This window comes from Lissotriton vulgaris, chromosome 11 (assembly GCF_964263255.1).
Source record: "Lissotriton vulgaris chromosome 11, aLisVul1.2, whole genome shotgun sequence".
NCBI classification, from domain to species: Eukaryota; Metazoa; Chordata; class Amphibia; order Caudata; family Salamandridae; genus Lissotriton; species Lissotriton vulgaris.
Genome location: NC_141699.1, coordinates 1,036,863,888 through 1,036,885,076, shown reverse-complemented (window position 1 = coordinate 1,036,885,076; position 21,189 = coordinate 1,036,863,888). Strand labels below are relative to the sequence as shown.

General features: G+C 43.9%; 1 protein-coding gene across 1 annotated transcript in view; it reads right to left on the bottom strand.

The window, feature by feature from the left end:
* Positions 1-21,189, bottom strand: part of CCDC39 (coiled-coil domain 39 molecular ruler complex subunit) — a 164,574-nt gene that overhangs the window by 86,240 nt on the left and 57,145 nt on the right. The window contains exons 9-10 of the mRNA XM_086944364.1: positions 18,920-19,052; positions 16,771-16,965 (exon numbers count right to left, since the gene is read on the bottom strand). Coding sequence (XP_086800490.1) covers positions 16,771-16,965; positions 18,920-19,052 — 328 coding nt within the window. The remainder of the gene's footprint in view (positions 1-16,770; positions 16,966-18,919; positions 19,053-21,189) is intronic.

Sequence of the window (21,189 nt, the reverse complement as noted above, 5' to 3'; positions counted from 1 at the left end):
CTCCTCACCTCACTTCTGTGCTCACGGGCCTCCACCGCTCCTCCGCTCCTCACCGCAGCACTCTTGAGCCCCAGGCACTGTGGTCCTGAACAGCAACGGTGCGGGAGCAATCAGACGCTCACTGGGGGTCCGCCTGCTGCTGCCTCGTTGAAATGGGCTGCCTGCGCCATATAATGCTGGGCCTCTCGCGTTCCCGGCTCCCACGGGTCTTGGCCAGACTGTCTTCCCCAATATCGCAAAATGGCAGCTGCGGAGCGGACCCCGACTCGGCCCGCTCCCGGCAGCTCCGCAGGTCGTGCTTTCTGCCAGCCGGCCACGTCGCTGCTCCCAGTAAGCCGCTAGGTACCCCACCAAGCAGCTGGGGACACCGCGGGACAGAGCTCTATGGCAGCAGCATCCCTCTGCGAGGCCCGCAGCAAGGCCGGGGCCAGACGGCCCAGACAGGCACAGAAATATACCACAGATCTCCAAGATGAGCACACCGCCGGTGCTAGCGGGTCAGCAGGGACTGCCACGCTAAATGTCCAGTGCTGATGGGCATCAGGAGGGGAAATATACAAGGCTTATGGCAGGAGGAGCTGGAGGGACAGGGAAACAAGTCCTACCTCGCCGCCATCTTAGCCACGTCCCCCAAAGGTTGTTTAAATGCTAATTTCTAACTAGAACGTCTGTAAAACCTATGTTTTTTTCAGTGAATTTCAAAGATTATATAAATGCAAATTTCTAACTACAATGTCCCTGAAACCTATATTGTTTTTAAGTACCTTTTAAAAAGACGTGCATACTTTTTGTAGTGAAAAACTAACTGTAACAGTAGGCTGTTATAAGTTATGATTTAATAATGTTTAAAACTTAATTAGCAGTAATTAACATATAAGTGTAGAAAAAGTGTGACGCAGCAGCTATGATACCTAACTTCGAACAACACCGTTCACAATTCAATTCCCGGCTCCAGCAGCACGTTAGCCCACCACTATGTCACTGTGGGCAACACCTTGCTTAATCTTCCCAATGCCCCCGAGCGCAGGCACACATTTCCGAGGGTGCCTGTACGCTTTACAAATGCTGGTATTTTTTTTATTTAAAAATATAGGGCCAGATATAGGTAGCCAAATACCGGTCGGTAATGAACTAAAATACCGAATTCCGGCAGTTACCAACCGGTATTTGGCTTTTGAGATGTAGGAGCCCAAAAAAGACCTATTTGGTAAATACGAATCGGTAATTTACCGAATCGGTATTTACCGATTTGGAATTTACCGAATCGGAATTTTCCGAATCGGTAAGTAAGAAATGGTAAAAAATGAGTATTGAGATGTAGGAAACTTCTAAAATACCGATTTTCATGAAATTCGGTATTTAAGAGTCGGTAATTACCATGGATTGAAAGCAGGTGGCAACCAGGTGCAGGCTATAAAAAAGGCCCCAAAATGCAACAGTGTGACCAGAATGGTGGCATTCTACGTGATAGCAAGGCGGCTACAGCTACAGGCAGCAGGAGAGAGGGCCTGGAGAAGGGAGGAGCAAGTCTACAGACAGCGGATAACGCTCTTCGAACTCACTGAGGCAGAGATCTTGAAAAGGTACAGGCAACACCCCCAAACCATCCTGGACTTGATTAGGGGCCTGCACCCACTTTTGGAGCACCCAACCCCAAGGGCGCACACCATCCCACCCCATGTGCAGGTGCTTTGTAGCCTACACCTGGTTGCATCTGGGAGTTACCAGGGGGTGATTGCTGCGGTAGGTGGGGTGTCCCAGAGCTGCCTGTCCCGTTTCTTCCGGAAGTTCCTAGAGGCCATGATGCAGAGAATGCATCATTACATCTGCTTCCCTAACACACACGCGGAACTGCTAAAGACCAAGACTGCCTTCTATCAAATGGCACACTTCCCACAAGTCATCGGCTGCATTGATGGCACCCATATCCCAATCTGCCCTCCTACAACCACAGAGTACATATACAGAAACAGAAGGTCCACCCACTCAATAAATGTGCAGGTGATCTGCGACGCTGGCAACATAATTACTGACATTTTGGCCAAATTTCCAGGGAGCACCCGCGACTCCTACATATTCCAGAACAGTGGGATCTACACACGCCTGGCTGCTGGAGAATTTGGGGAAGGATACCTGCTAGGTAAATCACTGACACACTCGATAATTATTGCAGCTGAATGTTTCAAATGGTATGTAACTAATGGCACTCTCTTTCCCACCTAGGCGATAGCGCTTATGCTCTGCTGTCCTTTGTTCTCACTCCCAACATGAACCCATCAACTCGGAGTGAGAGACGTTACAATGTGGCACACAGAGCAACACGCAACGTTGTGGATTGCACATTTGGACTCTTAAAAAGCAGGTTCCGCTGCCTCCACAAGAGCGGAGGTGCACATCAATACACTCCCATCATCTGCTGTAAAATCATTGCAACCTGTGCCATGCTGCACAACCTTGCCACCAAGAAAGGCACAGAAGTTGATATGACTTATCATGAGGACATTGATGATGGAACTGAACAGCCAGAGCCCTATGCAGCAGGAGTAGCGCCAGCAACAGATGGGAGACTGAGACGGGAAGAGATCACACGCAGCTATTTTTAAGTAAGTAAGGAGACACAGCCAGGCGTTGAATGTGAATGACATAATTTAATGGGCACTACGGCAATTGACAAATGGCACACCATGGTAGTCCAATTTGTGACAACCTAACTAGGCGGTCATGGGTTACTTCACCCTAACATGTTCTCTGTAGTGTGGGCAGCATTAATGTCTGCGCCCACGCACAACAGTGCGGGATGCCCGAGGCTGGGTTTCAACACTGGCTGTTGAGCCAGGGCCTGCAGATTGGCACCTGCTGCTCCTCCATAAGTCCTGTATGGGTGTGTTACTGCTGCTCCTGCTGGTGGTGTCTTTAGTGTCCCCCACACCTAGATCTCCAGCGTTGGCTGACTGGTTGGTCAGCAGCAGTTCCATTGCAGATGTCACCCTCCCCATCCCCCTGGAGACATCTGTGCAGCAGTGAACAAGCCCCTCTTGCATCGCCAAAGAGCGCATACATAGCAGTGAAGTGGCAGTTGCCAAACTGTTCACCGCCTTGGTAAAATGCTGCATACACTGCCTCTCCCTGCGCCTTTTTTGTGCGGTCCTCGTCAAGTTTATCACAGGGGGCCATCATGGACTGGGACATGTCCCGCATTCCCTCTGCCATTTTCCTCATGCTCTCCGCCATGGAGCTGATACCCCGGTTCATATTGCGCATCTGTCTCTGCACTGATAGTACGCCTTTTGCCTGCAGGCGCTGCACTTGCACCATTGTGGCCTCCATCCCGCAGAAGACCCCGCCACCATGCCCAGTTGTGCTGCTCTCCCGGACCCTACGACATCTTGCACATGTGTGCACACCTTCGGAGGCGGACTGCAGCCCAGCATTGTTTGCCTACAGTGGAGCAGTTTGGGTGTCACCCTCCCTTTCTTCCTCAGAGGACGTCGCCTTGAGTTGGAGAGGGAGTACATGATGCCTCATGGGCCTTACCACTTCCGATGACTCTGAAGCTGGTGAGGGAGACTGTGCTGGTGGGTCCTGCTGTGGTGAATCATACAGCAGAGGTGATGATGGCTGTGCTGTTGTGGCTGCCTCTGGTGTGGAAGCTGCCTGTGCTGTGGGTGCGGGTGGTGTTTCAGTGCTTTGCCCTGCACTCCTGCTTGCATCCTCACTCCTTTCCTTTTGGGGTGCCCTTTTCTCCCTCTCCTGCGCTGTCCTGCGAGATGACTCTCCTGTGGACAGATATGGACATTTGGCTCAGTGGTGCTGCAACCCTGTATTTCAATATTAAATTACAATCCTGTCACACAATATCAATGTCCTCAACTGCATCTCATCTAAATGTAGTGTGTGGCATGCCTTACTGTTTTGTGTGATGACTGTACTGATGTATGTTTCAATGACTACCTCTCCCAAGATGCATTGCTGGTGTATCCCAAAACCTGTACTAGAGTGTGAAACAAACGGCCACATTGGGGAAGGGGGACAGGGAAGGGGGGGAAGAATGCTGGACATGCTCCATACCTTGTTTTGTTGCAGCTCGGGCTGAGCTGTCAGCATCCCTGATCCCAAAAACACTCTCGGGCTCCAGGGTGGACTTCACCAGCTGCTCCAGGTCAGTAAGGGCAGGTGCCCTGCTCCTTCCTCCTCCTGTGACACTGGCCTCTTTCTTCTGTGCTGCCAGCTTCTTCTTTGTTATGATCCTGAGATCATACCAGCGCTTTTTTAAGGTCATCTACTTCTCGTGTGGTCCCTCCTATGGCGTTATCCTTCGCCTGGATTCACAGCCAGGTGTTCCTTTTCACAGCCTCTGCTACCTGCAGAGACTGTTTCCCAAAAAGCTGGGTGTGGTGTTTCACCACCTCCTCCACCAGCACCTTCAGTTCGCCTGTGCTGAACTTTAATTATTCTTTTGAGGTCTGCTACTTCCCTCTGTGAGTCCTGGGGGTGCCGCTCGTAGTCGTAGAACTTGCCTAAACTTCCACTGGTGTATTTGGAGCCCTCACTCACGTATTGACTGGGACTGGAGCGGAGTTGCAAGCCCGCATTGTGCCTGGACACTTGGAGCTGCCGCTGGTTAGCGAAATCGCCTTTCTCCATCAGGGCAATCACGGGGGTGCGGGACTGCGAGGCCCAGAGCTCTTTGCGCTCTGTTAACCTCGCACACCTGGTGCCTCTTCCCGCCCCTCCTCCTACCATTTAAGGAACGTCCCTAAAGCTACCGCGGGAAGCACGGGGCGAAGCCCCGGAAAAGGGCGGGCCGTCCGTGGTTGGTCGAGGCCGGGCTGGGCCATACTATTTGACTCCTGGATTATTGCCTATAGCGTGTCAGTATAGTTTATAGACTTAGCGAGCCTTTGTCATTTTTAGTGCTTATTGATAACTGCTGATTCGCTGTCAAGGCTTTACGATCAGGGAAAAGTAGAACTGTTACCTTGAATACCAACGCAGGAATGGTTACGTGCATATTGGACCAGTTTTTTAAACAGGCTACTGGCATTTTAAAGAAAGAAATAGCTTTCGCAGAAAAACTCCTGTCACTAGATATTTTAACGGGTAAACAGTCTTCATTGGGCTCGACTGGGACTGCTGTAACACCGGCTCATTTTAATGACCCGGTTGCTCTGGCAGATACTAGCATGATCTCCTGTCCTCCGGAGGAGGGGCCTGGTGGTTCCGCTACCGGCTCTACGCTGGGTTCAATTTTGAATAGTCAGCTTTCCAGTGACCTGAGCCATAGAACATCCACACCAACGCCTTCACCCCCTGCTCCCCGGATAGAACAAGATCAGTTGTCGAGGGAACCAAACAAGAAACATATTGTAACTCCCACGCAGGGGAAAAATAAGAAAGGGGGAAGAAAGAAGATGGGCGGTGGTAAAAAATCCTCAAAAACCCAAAACCCCAGGGATGTTCCACAGGTATTACCGCAGTCTCCTATCCTAACTGTTACCTTAAATAATATTGTTCCAATACCGATCCAACAAAATCCAAATGAGGATCTTCTTGCCAAGATGGAAATATTAGTGAGGTCTCTAATACTACCCTTGATTAATCGAACGAAATTAATTAAAGAAAAATTAGACAAGATAGAGTTAATGACAAAAGGGAATACTTCAAAACTTGATGCCTTAATTAAGAGCACAAAAAGTAATGAAGCTAAAGCCACTCCACCCATACCGTCAGGAATTGTTAAACATCCTAAAGCTGTCCAACTTGCTACAAATGTAACTCCTGCAGTTCAGAACATTCAATTAGCCACAGGGGAAAAAAGCGTGGTAAGTGGAAAGTCCAAAGCCACTAAGGTAGATAGGGTGGCTGTTTCTAAACAGGTTCTAGATCCAGGACCGGGGGTTAAACAGCCTTTGAGTAATGCATCGCAGGGTAAAGAAGTGCCCAGAAAGAGGCTTCTGCGTGTAAACCTCCCTCCGGAATCTATGCCTCTGACTATTATTCTAACAGGGGTACCAGAAACTAACCCAGAACATCAAGAATCAGATAGAGAACTAAAGAATAAAGTCATTTTTTGGCTTAGTAGGAACAGGAGATTACCCCCGGGCTTACACTCAGAGATTTTAGGCGTGAGGCGAGTGGCATGGTTGGGGCATAGCACTAAGGATCTCGAGGGAGATTGCATAATTGTTAATCTCAGAGACCCATGGGTTGTGAACTGCATACGTAGGGATCCAAGGTTTGCCAGATTAGGTGACATCCAATCATTAGGTCTAGATTATTTCTACCCTCATGTGACTTCTAGTTTATCACAACAAACACAGAACTTTGGTAGAGGTAGATTTATGGGTTTTAACACCTCGGACTGGTTACCCTTAAGAAATAGGTTTGATCCACTCATGGGATTGGAGGGGGTGGACTGACTTCGGACCATTCATTCCCTTGATAGGGGGCAAAAGATATGGATAGGACTAGGATTGTCAGCCCAATGAGGATAAACCCAGTTAAAGCAGCTGGAACTGTGGTAGAGATGGTTAGTAATATGCATTCACATCCCAACCCGTCGACTGTTCCCTTCATGGTGGCCTGGGGAGGGAGAGACACGGCTGAACAAACAGTTATGGTACCCTGGATATAGATGATACCAATATTGCAGTAAATCAGGGTGGGAGTGTTAATACAAGACAGGTAGAATCGGTCCCATTGGTTGCAGACACTAGCTCTATAGTAGCAATTCCGAGCGAGAGTGACGCAACCCAGTTGAAAGTAACAATACCCCTGGGGGAAGCAGATAGTCTGGCTGAGGGTTGCCCTTTCCTCCTGATTTCATGGAATATAGCTAGTCTCTCCCGGAGGTTAGAGGACCCAGTATGGTTAAAATTTGTCGAATCCTTTGACATAATCTGCCTCCAGGAGACTTGGAGCAGAGGGGACATTGGCCTGGATGGATACCAAATCTTCAATGTTTGTGCCGAACCCTCACATGCTGGAAGAGCTAAGGGCGGTCTCATGACAGCTATTTCTGTAAAGCATAATATGATAAAAACTGTTACACTGGTGGAATCTCCCTGGTACCAGCTGCTTATGATTAAGGACTTATTTCTAGTGCCTTTGCTTTTAATTAATTGGTACTATAACATATTCGATACCCATGTTACTGCGGTTATTGAAAAATTACAGGATGAGATTGTTAAACCAATACTATATTTCCTCTTTTTATCATGTGGGTAGGAGACTTCAATTGTAGTTTATGTAAATTTAGTGGTTCCAGAGTCTGTGGTCTAGTAGATCTAAGTGACCAGCCATTGGCACATTTTAAGCACTCAAAACTAGGAGAGGCTTTAAATAATATCATAACGATTAATGACCTTTGTGTCCTGGATATGTCCAACTTTTCAAGACTTTTGAGTATATCTACTTTCCATGGCACAGGGGGTCAGATGAGAGTAATTGATTTTGCTATGGTCTCAAGAAATTATATTCATCTTATCAATGATTTTCAGATTGAGGCAAATCCAGCTAGTGATCATAACCCCCTAATTCTGAGTCTGTGTCCCTTTTTAACCCCTTCGATGCTGATGACGAGCTCCGCTCGTCATCACCCACGGGGGTCGTGTGCTGATGACGAGCTGAGCTCGTCATGGTGCCACTAAAATGGCATTTTCCAGCACTGGGGGGGAAAACGCCTAGCATCCAAGTGGTTAAGAGAGCTCAGACTGTGGCCCACCCAATCACGTTCAGCCAGAACTAGGGGGTCACCTTAAAGTGGGATAAGGTAGATGCAAGCCATCTAGAGGTGGAGATTTTTAAAACAAACAAAGAAAGGATAGATGCTTGCTTAACCCCCTCTAATGAGCCGGATGTAATAATTAAGAACTTTTAGGCTCTTCTAGGTAATGTGGCTTCTTACCTCCTAAAAACTGTGGGAGGGAAGAAAATGAAATGCTTGTAAATGGTTTTATGCACAATGTGCTAGAGCACAAACTAGATTAACGAAGGCACTACACCAAGTTCCACGGGATAGGGAGTTAGTTAGAAGGTCAAGGGAAATGTACAGAGATGCTATTATTAAGCGTAAATTAGATTTAAAGAAAAAGGCATGGGATGATTTAGGAAAAGCCTCAGAACTAAAGGACAGCCGACTCTTTTGGGAGGTAATAAACCGCCCTTTCTTAAGAAGCGAAGATAAGGATAACATGCTGGTCCATATCCCAGGGGACACCTGGGAAGCACATTATGGGAACATTTTTAATCCAAAAGGGGCGACCCTGCCAACTGCTAAAGAGGGGATCTGTGATTTCATTTTGTAGTCAGCGAACACGCTTAGCCTCTCATTGACACTTCCAGAGGTAGAGGCCGCATTAAGAAAAGGCACTCCATTAAAGGCCCCAGGGCCGGATTCAGTCCCTTTGGATCTCTTTAAACATAATATTACTCTTGTTCAGAGCAGCTGTGGTAGGATGCATTCCGACTTCCTGGCAAGAGGTGGTAGTGGTTCCAATATTTAAAAAGGGAGACAAATGCTACCCCTGTTGTTACAGACCAATATCGCTAATAGATGCGTCTTGTAAGCTGATGGGTAGGGTGATTTTGGCTCACCTGGAAACCTGGGCTGAGTCATCAGGTATTATTGTGGATTCCCAGTACGGGTTTAGGCGGGGAAAAGGAGCCACTGAGCTGTGCCTAATCATGGCTCTACATGAGGGCTAAGTGTGGTTCTATCCACTTGGCCTTCATGGACTTATCCAGTGCCTTTGACACTGTATGTAGAAGTAAATTGTGGCAAATGATGGAGTCCATGGGGTTTGAAGAACCGTTGGTCACCCTCCTCCGCAGACTGCATGCTGCCACAACAGTAAGGATCAGATGTGGCCCTGCCGGGGAGAAGACAAAGTCCATTCCATCAACTGAAGGTGTCCGCCAGGGGTGTATATTGGCCCCTTTCTTGTTCCTGGTGTACACCAATGGTCTGGAAGCCCTTTTGTTGGAAAGTTGTATAAATTTCCCCCAGGTTAACGGTAAACTGATACCGATGTTATCTTATGCAGATGACACAGTGCTAATGACCCTAACTGCCAACAGCATGCAAACTTGTTTGAATGCTTTTGAAACTTTTATGCAAGGATTAGATCTAAGGGTCAACTTCACAAAGTCCTTTACCGTGGTCTGCGGCCCAAAAGGGGTAAAATCTCGCTGGCTTATGGTGAAGGACTCAATTATTGTGAAAGTTGATAGTTTCAATTACCTGGGGAATCCATTTAATAAAACCTTGAGCTGGGATCCTCTAATATAAGCCCGTGTGCAAAAGGCTACCCAATCCATAGAGGCCATTTTCCGTTTCTCAAGTAAATTGGGTCAGAAGACGGTTGCAGAACTAAAATCCTTATATAAAGCAAAATGCATCCCTGTTGCAACATACAGAGTGGGCGTGTGGGGTACACAAACCTGTAATAAAATCCAAATCATGGAAAATAAGTTTATAAATCGCCTCTTATCTGTCCCATCGGGTACCTCAAACATCTTCTGCCATACTGAGGTGGGTCTTGAATCTGTGAGTGACATTATCCATGTCTCCCCCTTCCTGCTTTGGAGCAAGGTTTGGAGTTCTGAAGAATTGAAACTCACAAAGGAAATATTGCAAGATTGCCTTAAGCTTGAGTATTCTGCGAAGATCCCATGGTTATTATATGTCAGGGAAACCTTTTATAAGATACGCTAGGGTCATATTTATTTAAACCCCGAAACTGTTGGTAGTAATTGTTGTTAATAATTAAAGAGGCCTATTGGACCAGATTAGGCATGTTGAGAAATAGCGAGAGCGTGGTATATGATAGGGGAAGGTTGCAGCAGCAGCCTTACCTTTCATATATTGCGCATATCCAATGGCGCTTTTATTTGACTAGGTTTCGCCTTAACACACTGCATTTCCTATTTGCTTTTCCAAAGCAAGTGGGGTGGTGTGAGAGACTACCCCCTTGCCCCTGTAATAACAAAGTTTCACAAAACACTGTGCATCTTATTATTTTTTGTACTTTGTACAAAGATCCAAGAGATCGATTTATTAGACCTGTTTTGTTAACCCTTGGATCCCGCTATTACAAAGAGGGATACAAATATTTACTCTCTCTATCAACTCCAGCCATATGCAGTGCTGTGCTTAGTTTTATTAGACTGGCGCTCACCATCAGAAATCGATATGGACTATCATCATGGAATATTCTTTGATTTATATCTATGAGATCAGTGTGTAGATTGGTATCCTTATGGATTGCACATGCACTTTACAAAATCTCTTTTTTAATATACGTGATCTTTTAACCTACATGTATCCCAAATGTATTGCAAATAAACTTATGGATACATAATATGTTTTATGGATGTCAACATAACTGTATGGTCCTTTTAAATTATTTGTGTAATGTATAATGTTTCTTTTAATCTGTTTATACTTTTAGGATTCCGTTTTTGAATCGAAATAAAGTTTATTGAACTGAACTGAACTGAGTCCTGAGATTCCATCCTGCACTTCTGCTCTGCTCTGCTCAGTACAGCCAGTAGCTCAGTGTCTCACAGCTCTCCAGAATGTTGTTAGTCTGCACCTGCATGGGTGTGGCCACTTCCTGGTTGTGAGGTGGGGTGGATGCACATGATTGGTTGGTTCCTCTGTTGCTTGGTTGTGGGGTGGGGGCGACGCACATGATTGGTTGAATCCTCAATTGCTTGTATTTCTTATTCGGTATTTACCCATACCGAATCGGTAAATACTGAATCGGAGATTCCGAAATTTAACGATTAGGTAAATTTTAACGAATTATTTGCTACATCCCATTAACTGATTCTGAAATACAGAATCTGTAAAATTCTGTATTTTAGAATTGGTAAAATAGGATTACCTACATCTGGCCCATAGTGAGGAGAAATGTTAGCACATACTTTTTTTTCCTTCTATTCTAAACAATATTTTTTTTATATCTTTTATTAAGAATTACAGCAGTTAATAGATGGTTTTAGTCACAAGAAAGGAAATGACACGGTTTGCCGGGTAACAGTTTTTAAGCTCTCCAACGTATGTACATATTAAGGAACTTATACTTATGAGGATCAAAAGTGAAAACTTTACCGTTTCACATTTTGTAACTTTTCCCAACATGTGCACAAGTGAAACAGTGAAAACGGGAGCACGTATCAATTGTAAAACGTGACATGTAAATGGGCGGAGCCACATCTTCCTTCCATAGACTACTCAATAACCAAAAAGTATATAAACCACAACCGTTGTTCAATTAGTTTTGTTTTTGTGAGTTATTTTCGCGTGTCCATTCTGTGATGCAGGTTCCATTTTATAGCGTCGGATTCTTCTTTTGCGACAACAAAACATATTACGGAGTTGTAAGTTGTTTGATTATGGCATAGTAGATATTTATAATACGTAGATATTTGTGAATATTTAAAGATTTGTATTACGAACAAAAGTGTTATTGGATGTTTTTCCCATTTATATTTAACGTCACCAGGTGGTATTGAGAAACACCCAGAATAGAGGCAACACTGTTCCTTTTCAGGCTCCTTTGAGGTTATATACTGTGACTATGTACATTGTAATAATCAGAGTAAAGCGAACTTCAGAGGTGTAAGTGACCCGTCGATGCGAAGACTAAACATTCATATGTAAAGTGAACAGCTTCTCCTTCTTACTCCGTTTCCCCCCTTTGATCATATACTGTAAATCTTTATATTATAAGATTCACAGGCATTATGATCTGAGAGGAGTTTATGAGCCGTCGCCGTGAAGACGAAAGATCTCAAAGTTGCGGGAAAAAAAGCTTTCAACATAATCACCACTGAAAAATATTTCGTTATTGCTCTTGTTTTGTGTTAATGACTTTATTTTCCTTTTCTGTTTTTTGTGTGACATCACTGAAACTCTATATATTGTAATAAAGTATCATATTTTCACACAAGAGGAATTAGAGATTTGTTGCCACCGGGAGTAAACCATCTCAAACACAGCTTACTGACCTTTATAACTTACTTGATCAGATATTTTTACATTGAGAATATTTTTCGAAATTGCAGTTTTAAAAAAGATTATTTACTTAGATACTTTTTTTACTAAATGCCTTTGATAAACCCTACATTTCTTAATTAATATTTTCGTATTTCTCTTTTTCTTTGTTGTGGTTCCTAATCTCGTTCTCCGTATACAGTATATGGGATAGTATTGTATATATTACTACTTTTCTATATATTGTTAATGTAGTACATGATCTGTTACCAGAGCAGTGAGCGACCTCTAAGCACTACGACAAAACTATCCCGACTTCTACAGAATAGAGACTGTAAAAATGTAGTTTTTTTGGTTGTCCTCCTTATTCTTCTTCTCCTGTGCAATACTATAAAGTCACTGTGTATATTTTAATACTGTGACCTTATAGTACTTCAGAGGAGTTGGAGATCTATCTCTGCGACATACATTTACTACAGTTATTTCCGTTGATAACTTACTACCTCACAGTTTGTAACTGCTAATATTTTATAAAATAGTAGTCTTTTAAAAAAAACTGTATACATAGTGCTTTATTTAATGTTTTGATGAAGTATACATTCCTAGGTAATATGACATCATTTATTTTAAATGTTTTTTACTTGTTATTGTTCTTCTGACCTGAAATGATTTAGTACGGACTGTTTCTTGTAGCACTTCTTTTCTACTTTATCTAAAAGTAACTGATGCCCTCTTAAATTAACAAGAATATGGGGCAACACTTTTAAAAACTATAGGCAACAAAAAAAAGGAGGGTGTGGCCACGCTAAAGGGATATTTTTTGAATTGCGTTTTTATTTGTCACCCCTTTGATATATACAGCTACACTTTCTTAAGAAAGTATATTTGTGATTGCTTAATAAAAACTGTTTCAAACCTAGACTCAATTTTTTGCAGCACAACCACACTTACTATTTTGTTGCAAGAAAATAGCACTACCCGCGACAGAAGTAAGCACTGCACTAGAACTATACATTATAAGTAAACATTGCTCCCGAGAAATAGGTTACTCAGAATTTAAATGAAGACCGCAACAGCGAGCTTTCTTTTTCAACCCCCTCCTCCATATTATAATATTAGCTCCAAAGATGTAGCACTCCCCGTCAGAAAAGTAACCACCACATTATAAGTAAATACTGCTCCTGTGAAGTATCCCACCCGCTGACTTAATAAAAAGGAGACCGCAACACACTGTTTTTTTCCCGACATGATTTGTAGGCCCCATGCAAATTATATGAATGGCCCTTAAAATATATTTTAAAAATGTACCTTGACAGTCCCTGTACACCACCTTGTGACCACTGTACAGAGTTAACAGTGTTCCTACACTCCCCTCTACTACTTTGTTTCCCCGTACTCCTTTGAAGTGCATCACAAAATGGTTGACAACAGTGAACCGTTCCCACTTAATAAGGAGCAAACTTGTACTCAAAACATTTTAGTCAATAAAATGTCCATGGTGTTCCGCAGAAGGGGAGGGAATGGCTGTCAACACTTCTGCTTTTCATGCTTCACAGCCAATGAAAATTAAGCTTCGGAAGGACCCGCAAAATTAACCTTCACAGTCCCTGTCCACCACCTTGTGACCACTGTACAGAGTTAACAGTGTTTCTACACTCCCCTCTACTACTTTGTTTCCCCGTACTCCTTTGAAGTACGTCACAAAATGGCTGACAAAAGTGAACCGTTCCCACCCAATAACGAGCAAACTTGTACTTGGAACACTTTAGTCAACAAAATGTCCATGATGTTCCGCAGAAGGGGAGGGAATGGCTGTCAGCAATTCTACTATTAATACTTCACAGCCAATGAACATTAAGCTTGGCAAGGTCCCACTTGGAACACGTTACCCAATGACATGTCCCTAATACTCCGCAGAGGGGGAAGTGAATGGCTGGCAACACTTCTATGTTCAATAGTTCGCAACCAATCAACATTAGGCTCTGGAAGCTCCTCCTTAGAACACGTCAGCCACTCTGATGTCCCTTCTACTCCGCGGAGGAGAAAGCAATAGCTAGCTACACTTTTACTTTCAATGGTTCGCAACCAATGAACATTAAGCTCTGGAAGGTCCTCCTTAGAACATGTGAGCCAAAACGAGGTCCTTGCTACCCTGCGAAGGGGAAGAGAATGGCTATAAACATTCGACTCTCAGTGGTTCGCAGCCAATGAACATTAAGCTTATTGTTACAACACCTCAGCCAATTAAACATTAATTTTATTCAGCGCACAGATACAGAACATGCCCTCCCACATATTATTAATTTTCCTGTAACAAAGTGACACTATCCGTGATAACAGTGAACACTGCATTTTAAGTAAACATTATTCTGCATTATATTAAAGGAAGGCCGCAATACGGCGCATTGTTGTTTTCCCGATATAATTTCTACAGCCTACTGAATCCCCCTCCCAACATGAGTAAAGCCCAGGGGCTGCGGGGGCCCAAGCGGACTCCGCTATTATTTTTTAAGAAATGCCCCCAGGACCTAGCCCACCCAGAGGCATCAATAAAATATTATTTTTTAAGAAATGCCCCCAGGACCTAGCCCACCCAGGGGCCTCATTTAAATGAAACGTGGGAACGCGCGACCCCAGCGCGAATTGCTCCGAATTATTTTTTTTTAACGCTTTTTTTGGCCCTGGGGGTCCTTCTGAGACCCCCTAAGCATGCCTAGGGGGTCAGGGTGTTTCTACCCTACCCCCTTCTCTTGTTTATACCTTTGTTGCTCTATTTTCTGGTGACTCACTTCTAACGAGCCACAAGATGGCTGCCAACACTTCCTCGTTTGGAGTGTTGGCAGCCAATCACAGTGAAGCTCGTGCACTGGACTTAGGCAGCGCCCAGATATCGAAACTTTTATTTTTCTACTTTTTCAGCAACTACTGAATGGATTTACACCATTTAAAAAAAGGTCGCTTTCTGACCCACGCACTACCTTTGTGCCAAATTTGGGGTTATTCCGTTCAGTAGTTTCAGCTGTAGCCTTGCACAAAGATTCCTATAGGAAATTGATTTTTTGACTCTTATTTTTTTAATTTCTCAAAAACTACTGAACGGATTTACACCATTTAAAAAAAAGGTTGCTTTCTGAACCAAGCTCTACCATTCTGCCAAATTTGGGGTAATTCAGTTCAGCAGTTCGGGCTGTAGCTCGTCACACAATTTCCTATGGAAATTAACATGGAGAAAACGCGTTTTGGGCCCCCCCTTTTTCTCAGCCCCCCTTGACGAATCACCCCCAAACTTTCAGGATAGGAGCTGATCAGGATAGAATTCTTTTTTTGAATTTTGCAAAGATTCATCAAACGATGCTCAAGTTATTAGCAAATCAAAACATGCTTTTCCTATGGAAACTAGGTAATAACTATAACTACTATAAGGATCTGGGCATCTCAGGGTCTGCTCTGTCCTGGCTGGAATCCTTCCTGAGTGACCGCTCCTTCCAGGTGACGGACGGAAATTTCACCTCCAAAAAGACATCTATACACTGTGGGTTCCTCAGGGCTCATCCCTGAGCCCGACCCTTTTTAATGTGTACATGTCCCCCCTTGAGAAGATCGTCACCCCATCTGGGATTAAGCTATTAACCTACGCGGATGACACCCAGCTGGTGGTATCCCTCAGCCAACATGACCCCCCCCTTCCACCAATCTCTATACCTGTCTTGGAGACATAACCAAATGGATGGATAGGTCCCATCTTAAGCTCAACAGCGAAAAGACGGAGATCATGGTCCTGGGCAACCAGTTATACTTTCGCCCGGAGTCCCTGTGGCCTCCCTGTCTGGGCTCACCCCAATCTCTAAATGTGAAATTAAGAGCCTGGGGATTTGGCTGGACGATGGTCTTAACTTCTCCACCCAAGCCAGGAAAACTGCCAGCACCTGCTATGGCCTCCTACGAACGACCAGAAAAATTCTCCCTTTACTTCCTGCCCAATCTCAAAAACTTCTGATTCAAGGCCTCGTGCTGTCCTGTTTGGATTATGGCAATACCCTGTATCTAGGGGCTCCCAATAAGGTACTGGCAAAACTCCAGGTCGTGCAAAACACTGCCGCCCGTCTTCTCACGGTTACACACAGTCGTTGCTCAGCCCTTAAGTCACTACATTGGCTGTCTATCCAAGAAAGGGTATATTTTAAAGCCCTTTGTACCACCCATACAATCCTGCATAGAAAGGCACCTCCGATCCTAAAGGACCTAATCGTTCCACACAAAACTAACAGAACTCTCCGTTCCTCACACCTACACTTGACGTCTATACCTAGGATACCTAGGATCAGGAAGGCCCGCTCTGGAGGCCGACTTTTTTCATACAATGCTTCCAAACTGTGGAACGCACTGCCTCTAGATATCCGGGCCCAGCCCAATCTCCTTTCATTCCGTAAACTCCTCAAGACATGGTTGTTCCCCTAATTCACTCTTCCCTCAATTCTCCTCTGTTCTATCACTAGCGCTGGCACGTTCACGGGAAGCCATGCGCTTTACAAATCTGTAAACATAAACAAACATAAACTACCTACTGGCAACTGCCAGTAGGTAATATAATAGGTCATGTCAACGTTACTGCATCTGATTAAACAATAAGAACACGTTACAAAAAATAAACGAGGTGTAGAGCTTCACATTAAAGAAGGCAACCTGCAACTCACATAAACAGAACTCTACACATGGGTATATTTGTTAAAATGAATGCCCAATATAGTAGCAGATGCAATTATGAATACCTGGTTATAAAGGATTTTTTGTTGCTTAAGAGCGTTCTCATCTAGCTTATGCAAAAAAGAACTGCGATTTCTCAAAGTTGCGTGGCATCCACTGATTTCTGAAAGAAGAGTCTTCTCTTTTGCGATCTGGTTATGCATCTCTTGAGTTTTTTTGAAATGCAGGTCCCGCAATTGTTTCAACTGAACTTCAATTTCCTGAAAACGAAAATAAACATTGGAGTAAGAAATGGAGCCGTATAACAATAAACATTCAAAAAACCATACACATCTACTGCATGTACGGAGTGAGAGGTAACAGATCAGATAAGTTATCTTTCTGTTATAAGGATAGTGAATTGCTTACATACACTATGACTCCTAGCAAAGATATATCTGTAATATTCTCATAATCAAGTTGTATGGGTTGCCCTGAACATATTACAGGTCTACAAAAGAGAGCACCATTCTCATCAGACATCAAAATGTACTTGCCCCTTGAGTGAAGGATTGGCTTAGTTTATGCCATTAGTTACATATGGTGGGAACCAGCATTCTTTTGTTTGGGGACTGTGACTTATTTTTCCTAGTCAGATTTTGACAGTGAGTGTAAGTCAGACAGAAAAAAATGAAAGAGAAAGAAAAGAAAACTTTGACAAATAGAGAAAGCAGGGATTAAAAACAACTTGCAAGAATGAGATAAAGTAACATAATAAAGTAAGATTGTAATTCGCATTTGTAGAGCGCATTATCACCGTCAGCGCTGTAAGAGAGAGCCCTACCCTAGCATGTGAGGAGATGTTTCTAATTAGGTTGTAGCCCAAGCTTCCGCAAAAAGGACTGTTTTTAAGTTCTTCGTGAAAGGGAGAAGGGCTTGTTCCTTGAGCAAATTCTCCGGCAGCTTGTTCCAGAGTAGAGGAATGGAGGTTGAAAAGGCTCTTCCTTCTTTAGAGGTCAAACTAAAGTGGGGGGCAAGCCAGCAAGCCGTGTCTGAGGAAAGTAGTGCCCTGCTCGGAGTATAGTTGACTAAACGATCTTTAATGTAAATTGGGGATTGGCCATAGATGGCTTTATGAGCGATGCAAAGGCCCTTAAACTTGGTTCTCTGCCTGAGCGGGAGCCAGGGCAGCTGATGTAGGAGGGGGGAGGTGTGGGCCCTCCTAGGCCATCTAAAAATTAATCCCGCTGCATCATTCATGATGACCTGTAATCTGGCAGCAGATTTCCTGGGAGGCTGATGTACAGGGAGTTCCCGTAATCTAGTCGTGAAAGTATCATGGCCGTTACAGCCATTCTGAGTGTGGCAAATGTGGGAAGGGGGGCGAGTTTTCTTAGCGGTCTCAGCAGGCCGACACATATTCCTACTACCGCCGACACCTGCTGGGTCATAGAGAGCTTGGCATCAATTTTGATGCCCAAGCTTTTAATGGCATGGGATGAAATCAAAACTAAGCATCCTTGGTATTCAGCAATTATGCATTCAGCAGCAGGCTCCTAAACTTTGGGTCTTGCACTTATTTTTCGACAAATTAATCACTAGCTGGAGGTTATTATTTACATTTGTCAACTGTGACACTTAAAGTTAGATGCCCAAAGTGGACTGTTGAGCCAGCTACATATAGATATCAAACACTTGAATTTACAAGCACCTGTAGGAAATTGCACATTGAATATTCTGTACTAGCCCTGATTTGATTTATGTGTTGGTGGTGCAAAACAGAAATTGAAAGCAACAGGAAAATATATTAATGACATGTCTAAGGGACCATAACAAGCTTGATGCAACATGGATATCAACTCTCAAATATAGAGAATCACTTTCTAAGTTTTAATATTCTAGGTCTTCTTTTCTGTAATTTTTGTTGATCAAACAAAACAGAGTATCTGAATGACAATAAGACTCTTTTACATGCTGCAATTATTCCAATCCCTCTCCCTTTGCTCTCTGCATTCAATAAAGGTGTGTTTTTGTGTTGTGCATGTTTTTTAAAAACACATTGTTGCGATGTACAGTATTACATCTGTCCATGAGATTTATTTTTTACATACAAAATCAAATGTACACACATACACATAAATATATATATGTATATATATACATACACACACATACATACATAATCAAACGTAATCAAAATAAACTCTAGTTTGCTTCATTAAAATGTGTCTGTACCATCACATATTGTTCATCCTCCTTTAGCATTTCCTCTATTTGCTTAGCTTTTTCTTCAACACTTAGCGTAGACATATTCGTACATTTCAGTTTTTGTGACAGTGCATCATTTTGCTCCTTTGCAACTTCCAATCTAAAGAAAAAAATATTTTAGCAAAATTGTCAGTTTTACTGATAGAGTTAATGGGAATTTCACTTCAACAGCCTTTCAGAGACACCAGATAAAAATATAAATGCCTGTCCAAGTCATCCCCATCTGGCATAGGTAAAACAAACATGCAACTGATTCTACACTTAGGAGCAGGTTAAAGAACACAAGAAATGGTTCAGATTGACTACTTTAGGAATTCACAAACATTCCCAGTCCAGAAACCTTCCAGATGCAGGTTTACAGACGTACTACATTGTATATCACGTGACATAATGCCCTGGTTCCGATTTTGGACAGAATTGAGGTGTACAATACTGGCTTGGGATAATGCAACCCGATGATCAATTGTATCCAAATATGCCATTACACATATCACTTTCATTAAACAGTGTGAACGTGATCTGTTCCTTTTGATCCCATGGAAAGGGGGCTACATCAGCTCTGTGCTGGAGAAAAACTGCAACCATTATTAGGTTAAGAAAGCATCAGGTCTAAATCTATGAATGCTAACAAATTCACAAGTAGGTGGTGTTCATAAACTTTCAGAGCAAACAGAGGGTCAAGCTAGGAGAGTACCTCTCCCCTGCCACACCTGTGCAATGTGGGGTCCCACAGGGGTCAGCCTTGAGTCGGACCCTCTTTAACATCTATGTGGCCCCACTTGCCAGGCTAGTAAGATCGCATGGGATGGAGGTGGTGTCATACGCCGATGACACCCAGATCATGGTGTCCCTCTCCCACTCGGTGAGTACCTCTGCGTTCAGCTTCAGGAACTGCATGCAAGCAGTCTCTGATTGGATGATCTTAAACTCACTGAAGCTGAACGGAGAGAAAACCGAGGTCCGGATCTTCGGTAAGGATCAAGACACATGGTCAAGCGACTGGCGGTCCCCTTCTCTTGGAGCCTGTCCTCTGCCTTCGAAATCCGCCCGAAATTTGAACGTGATTATCGACACCTCGCTTGCCATGACACAGCAGGTCAATAGAACTGTGTCCACCTGCTGGGGAGTTATTTAGATTCTTAGAAAAATCTCCCATTTCCTCTCCCCCCAAGCCCGCAAACAGACTGTGGTTGCTTTAGTTGCATCACGGATGGATTACTGCAACGCGCTTTATGCAGACATCAATAAAGGCCTTATCCAACGTCTTCAGACCATCCAGAACGTGGCTGCTAGATTTGTCCTGGATGTCCCTAACATCTCCTCAGCCAGGAAGAGTCTGCACTGGCTCCCGATCCAGGCCAGGATCTCTTTTAAAATCTTGTGCCTGGTTCTTAGGGCTCTGTCTGGTGGCTGTGCTGAAGCTATAAGTTCCTTTCTGGTTCCTTACATCCCCAGTAGAAACTTACGCTGTGCCAACCAGAACCTTCTATCCATCCCTCGGACAAACAGAGTCAGATGGGGCGGAAGGGCCTTTTCTTCTGTGGCCCCTAAACTCCTTAAAGACGTGGCTCTTCATCGAGGCCTACCCATAGGCACGCTCTCAGACCTAGGATTATGTTTTTGGTTAGGCGCCCTTGACGCCCGATGGGATAAGTTGCGCTATATAAGTTTATTTTCATTCATTCATTCATTCATTCATTCATTCAACTACACCTGGGTCTGCCCACCAAACTCTCCCCAGACCCTCCATCACTCTTTGCACCATATTTACACCTGCAGTTTCCATCACACTCCGCAGAGCTTAAAACAATTTATGATTGTAAGGAATCCTCCTGTGAATTCCTGAGCGGCATAAAGGAAGCCATTTTGGGGCTTAAATGTGTGTTTAAGGCAGAACTGCCTGTCTGAATCAGTCTTTTACAACGGATTTCCTTTGCAAAAATTCTAAGCTTTTCCTAGAATTGGGAAAAGGTATAGCACATGTTGGGGTTACCCAAAAATACACATTTTTCAGAGCTGTGCCCAAATGTGCCTCAGCTTCAAATCCTTCCTTCCATCAAAATTAACTCACATGTTCATGCATGATAAACCCACTTGTTCCATAGGACTCTTGATATTAAGCTGCATGAAAAATTGCACATAAACACCGAGATGGAAATTAAGAGATATTTATTTTTAGGATCCAGCATATGAGAATTGGACTATGTGTACTTTTGTCTTGCGTTCATTCTGGGTCC